Below are 5,650 nucleotides of genomic sequence, written 5' to 3'. Positions count from 1 at the left end.
TGTCTCCTCGTGGGGCCAAAGTAGGTTGAACCACCCTACTTGCCCCCCTCGTTTAGGTTAATGCCCTTGGCCCGGTTGGAAATTACTAGTCCAATTTAAACCACCGAGAGACCAAGAGACATTAATGAACCAGGTCAATTCCAAACCAATTCAGTTGAGATTTTGGATGATTAATTAATGCCCAATTGCCCATAGAGGATACCCTGGTTGGTCATGTTAGGTTATGAGTTGCCACTTTTTACTAAATAATGATGTGAGGGAACACATGATTTGCCTAATATAAATCCTCATTAGGGGAAGCTCATGCCATCAAATCTAAAGGGTTTTAGTTATTTAATATGTTTTGTTTTCCTTCTTTTGTGGTTGGGCATTGAATCTCTATATCCCACACGTGTTTCTAAGGGTCTTTCCTGTGAGGGTAGTTTTAAAGAAATAAAGATGAAAACTAGTCAAAAAGTCTTTAAAACAAAGTCAATTAGTTAGTGAGATTTTTTAAATGATATCTCTATGGGAGTATTTAGAACTTTTAATGGTTTTTTTTTTTAAGAAAAAAAAGTTGTTCAATATTTTTTGCATAAGCTTAGATACATGGGAAGTGGAATCTTTTTTGTTGGTGAAATGAGAAAGTGAAACCATGCTGTGAAAATATACTAATGTCGTAACTCCACTTCCTTATATGTTTGTGTATACACAATACTATTGGGTAGTATTTTTTTTCCCTCCTTTTATGGATAGGTGTTTTTTATTTGAGAGCTCCACCTATCCTCAAACATAGGGGTGTATAATGTCGAGAAGGGTAGAGTGGTCATCTTGTGCTTGTGTCTGTCGCATAGGGGAGAGCTTTTGGACAGAAAATTTGGTCCTTTCTTTTAAGTACCACTTGTGTCATTCTCAAAGGTTTTTAAGATTTGATACAAATAAAATAAATAATTAAAATAGAGATATGACCAATACAGTTTTCAAAAATAAATTGTAAGTGTTATATTATTATGTCATTATCAGAAGGTGTCATTGTAGTGCATAACTTTCGGGTATGCATATAAATTGATATTATTATCTTATAATTGAAAAAAATATATATCTCATACCAAAAGGGCAAAACTGTAAGTTTACAAATTGTTTGAAATCATAAAGGATATCAATGAGAAAACCCCTTAGTTAATTAATAGAATAAATTATAAAGTAAATTTTTTTTAATGGTAAACAAAAAATAAACAAAAGAAGTTAAGTATGAAAACATGACATGTGAATAATATGGCCAATTTGTTAGTGATTATCATAAATCCACTGTCTAGTTTATCCTTGCTTAGCCATAAACAACATCATTAAGTGATCAGCACCCATTTATAAACATATTCTAATGAGACTATAACTTAAGATTTAACAACGCATTAATTTGATATGTCTATTATGATAGTTGGATATTAAATTGCACAAATCCCATGTATGTCTATGCATTTGTATCAGTATTATAGACTTACCATACACTCCCCCAATTTTGAGTGGGAACAAATAATTAAAAAAAAAAAAAAAAAAAAAAAAAAATAAAAATGAATTGCTCAGATTTATCTTATGATCTTCAAAATGATAACACTCCATAGTTACATGTTTAACTACCATTGACAAATTCTAGCTTATTGCCACAAAAAATTAATATTTTCTAAATATCGCATGACATCTATTCTACCAAATGAATAGATGATATGTCCATTCTGACTGGTGTACAGAGAAGACATGGTAATTAATTTTTTAAGGAAAATTTTATTACTTTTTTATTATTTTTAATTATTATATTTACATAAATTTAAATTTGGGGAGCAATTATGCCATTTTATTGTTGTTAGTGAGAAAGAAAAACCCTGTGTGGGTGGGGTTAGATAGCTTAACAATCTCTTTTTATCTTCGCTATAATAAAATTACAGGAACAAATTTTGAACATTAAATTTCAATCATCTACTTATTCATATATTCTCGACATAAAACTACTTGATAATATGTGTGTGTGTGTGTGTTTTTTTTCTATAAATAATTTTTTCGTACATTTTTATTACAGAAAATTAGACATATAGACATATATCATCACCTAATTGTACGAGTAGATGATTCCAAAGGCTCCAATCTAGAGGGAACAACAAATCCTAATTATTTTTATAATCAACATTCCACTAAGTAAGAATTACACGCGTCAAATTGGTGAACATGCACATGGATTTGGATCTCTATGCTCCCATCAATTGGTCATTGAAAGCAAATGCAGAATCAGATCTCATTTTGTCTATTAGTCAAGAAGATCAAATCGACATTAATTATCATTTTGGTAATGATGTTTTAATTAGCTAATGTGTAACATTGGTTGTACTAACTCCTTTGAAATATTTCTTGATCCTTACTTTAAAACAGATAGATACGTCATTCTGATTCCAAAAACGTGATGAGAATCTATCCAAATTAATTTAAAAATTACTCTTGTAATTTTGCTAAAGGGGGGATGAACGTGAATAAATGATTAATGTATATTCCATAATGGGTTGATAGGTTTTTATAAATGGTCCAATTAAGGGTATCAATTGGTTACTTTGGATTGATTTTGGTTTAGTTTCATCAGTTTTGGTGTGAGACAGTGAGAATGAGTGAAATCAAAACATAAACCAAAAAGGGTGTACCGATTGTAGTTTGGTTTTGATTATCAGTTTCTCTTATCAGTTTGGACTTGGTTTATCATATAAATATATTCACAAATATGAAAACAAATGTTTTTTTTTTTTAAATGAATTTTGGGTTTTTATTGGTTTCTTATCTGATAATATCATTTCGATCTAATTTTTTAAGTTCGATTCAATGTCTTATCGGTTTTGATGCAATCTAGTTTGGTTTCAATCGAATCAACTTTATTTTCATGGGTTCGGGATAGGTGTTGACACCCTTAGGTCGAACCATATTGAAGACTAAGGCTGTCTTCGGTAGTCGTTCAAAAACGTTTTTCAATTTTATGGAAAAAAAAATATAAAAAATCAACAAAATAAAACATTTAGTGTCAACTTGATTTTTTCGATTTTTTTGAAACAAAAAGTGAGAAAAAAAGAAAGGTTAAAAACATAAAATGATGGAACAACTAGAGTAATTGTTCCTAAAATATGTTTATTAAATAAAATGATATTTTGATACAAAAATTAAAAATTTTATTTTTAACAATATCATTTCTGAAATTGGATGATTACCAAATGCAGCTTAAAAATAATCTGATTCTATACTCTTAATCGTCAAAAGGATGTCGCACTCTGATCGTCAAATCGATTGCATGATAGGGAAAGAGAAAGTTTGATTCTTCTACCACTGAGTCAATTGCTATGAGTGATGTCAATTTCGTCATTTTCGTTTAGAATATTAATAAGACGGGACACTCACCAAGATGAAATCATGAAATTCGTATATATCATTAATTTATTAAATATATTAATCAAATTAGAAAAATAAATAAATAGAGGAGAAGAAAACAGAAGGAAAGGAAGAGGTCGGTTCCTTGCGATCAACGCATCTATGTGGTTTGGGTTCGGAATTAGGTTCGGGTATAGACTTTGAGAGGAGATAAGAACGACTCAACCCCATCAGACGCCATCTACCACCACTACAAGAACCCTCTCCCAAACTCATCTCCCCCACCTCTCTCTCTCTCTCTCTCTCTCTCTCTCTAACCCATCACACTTCGCATCTCTCTTGCTCTGTTCGAGAAAGAATTACGCGGAGAGCGATACCCACTATCTCAAAGATTCAAACTGGCGATCGATAACCAAGAACCCACTGTGAAGGAGATCAAACCCAAGAGCAGAAGAATAATGGTAATCCCAAAAATCTGTTCTCTGTTTCTCTCTCTATAGTTTCTACTTTCTATATCGATCTTCATTAATTTGGTTTGTGATTAGTTTGTGATTTGCTTGGTTTCTCTAAATGGGTAAACAGGGAGCTGGAGGACCAGATGATGATGATAACAGATGGCCGCCATGGTTGCGCCCTCTTCTTCAAACAAGCTTCTTCGTTCAATGCAAGTTACATGCCGACTCCCACAAGTCTGAATGTAATATGTACTGCTTGGATTGTATGAATGGAAGCCTCTGTTCTCTCTGCCTTGCCTATCACAAAGACCACCGAGCCATTCAGGTTTGATATTCTTCACCTTATTCACCTTTTCATATTCTTGGTTATTGATTATAATTTGGGTCTTCCACTATTGAAGATTCTGTTTTCGATTTGGGTTTTTTTTTTTTTATTTCAATGTTGGATCTTAAAGTGCTCTGTTTTTTCGCCATTACAGATAAGGAGGTCTTCATATCATGATGTGATCAGGGTTAATGAGATTCAGAAGGTATTGGACATTACTGGAGTCCAGACCTACATTATCAACAGCGCCAGAGTTGTGTTCCTCAACGAACGCCCTCAGCCCAGGCCAGGAAAAGGGGTAACCAACACCTGCGAGGTCTGCGAGAGGAGTCTCCTCGATTCCTTCCGATTCTGTTCTCTGGGTTGCAAGGTAAACATCAGTAAAAAGCCCTCTTTGATCTCATTGACTTAATTTCCTCAACTCTTCTGCTACATTCTCTTGATTCTCCAAAATTAATTAAATTCAAAATCGGGTTTTGTTCTTGAATCCAGATTGTTGGTACTTCAAACAACTTCAGGAAGAAGAAGCGGCATCTGGGTAGGGCTTTTGATGAAGAAGAATCTTATAGCAGCAGTAGCAGCAGCCATGGCAATGGGAAGAACAAAGTTCAGAGCTTCACACCTTCAACGCCGCCGCCAACGGTCGTAAATTACAGAACTGCCAAGCGAAGGAAGGGAATACCTCATAGAGCACCAATGGGAGGACTCATTATAGAATATTAGGAAAGTCTTTACTGTTTTTAGTTATTTACCCCCTGATACCAATTAAATATCACAATGCCCCCCTTATTACTTGTTGGGAAACTACAAGTAAACCCTGACGATAGACTGATGTATATATAGAAGAAACGGTTGGAACTTGGAAGAATAAGCAATGTAAGGAGCCAAGAGAGGGGAAGAAGAGGAGTTGAAAGTGAAATTAGTTTGATATTAAGGTAGGTAAGGGTAATATACCTAAGTTTTGTTACAGAGTTTATATGGGTGAAAAATGTAAATATACTTTGTGGGTAGGGAGCAAAATGTACTACTATAAACGGAAATGTGTCTATAAATGGAATGAAATAAAAGGTCTACCTTCCATGTCTATCTCTTGTGTGGTCTTCTTCATTGTAACTCTTTTATCAGAGTTCTGATCTCTTGGGTTTCTTGGAGAGCATTAGCAGACCCCAACTGTTTGTAGGCCATCCTCTCTAATGCCACATGTGGGCCTCACCAAAAGCCTAGTTGCAAGAAAAAGTTGAAAAGTTGGGACCCACAGTACACGTGGCAGAATTCTAATAGGTGTGGAGAAAGTTGATGATGTAGTAGCCGCCTTGGCTTTGACGAGTCATCGGCGTTTCCCTCGTGGTTAAAAAAATAGAGGAAAAAAGCATGTCGGCCTTCTTTGTTTGTTACTGTGAGGCGGTCAAAACCGTTTGATCTTTATTGGACGGTGATGGTGGGAGTTCTTATCTTAATACTAGATTCTAATCCAAGAATTTCTAGAAGATTACAC

The 5,650-nt window shown here is 34.1% G+C and overlaps 1 protein-coding gene across 1 annotated transcript; it reads left to right on the top strand.

Moving 5' to 3' along the window:
- Window positions 1–3,614: 3,614 nt before the first annotated feature.
- LOC122081432 (protein RGF1 INDUCIBLE TRANSCRIPTION FACTOR 1-like) lies at window positions 3,615–5,241 on the top strand. Its single transcript, XM_042648572.1, has 4 exons — window positions 3,615–3,836; window positions 3,958–4,155; window positions 4,310–4,525; window positions 4,648–5,241. Exons 1-4 carry the CDS (start codon window positions 3,834–3,836, stop codon window positions 4,876–4,878), a joined length of 648 nt encoding a protein of 215 aa, XP_042504506.1. The 5' UTR covers window positions 3,615–3,833; the 3' UTR covers window positions 4,879–5,241.
- Window positions 5,242–5,650: the final 409 nt, after the last annotated feature.

This window comes from Macadamia integrifolia, chromosome 6 (assembly GCF_013358625.1).
Source record: "Macadamia integrifolia cultivar HAES 741 chromosome 6, SCU_Mint_v3, whole genome shotgun sequence".
Classification (NCBI taxonomy): Eukaryota; Viridiplantae; Streptophyta; class Magnoliopsida; order Proteales; family Proteaceae; genus Macadamia; species Macadamia integrifolia.
This window is presented reverse-complemented; position numbering and strand designations above follow the sequence as displayed.

What these genes read in the sequence shown, in the direction of transcription:
- LOC122081432 (XM_042648572.1), top strand. An exon ending in AAGACCACCGAGCCATTCAG is followed by an intron (nt 4,156 to 4,309) that starts GTTTGATATTCT and finishes TCGCCATTACAG; the next exon opens with ATAAGGAGGTCTTCATATCA. An exon ending in TCTGTTCTCTGGGTTGCAAG is followed by an intron (nt 4,526 to 4,647) that starts GTAAACATCAGT and finishes TCTTGAATCCAG; the next exon opens with ATTGTTGGTACTTCAAACAA.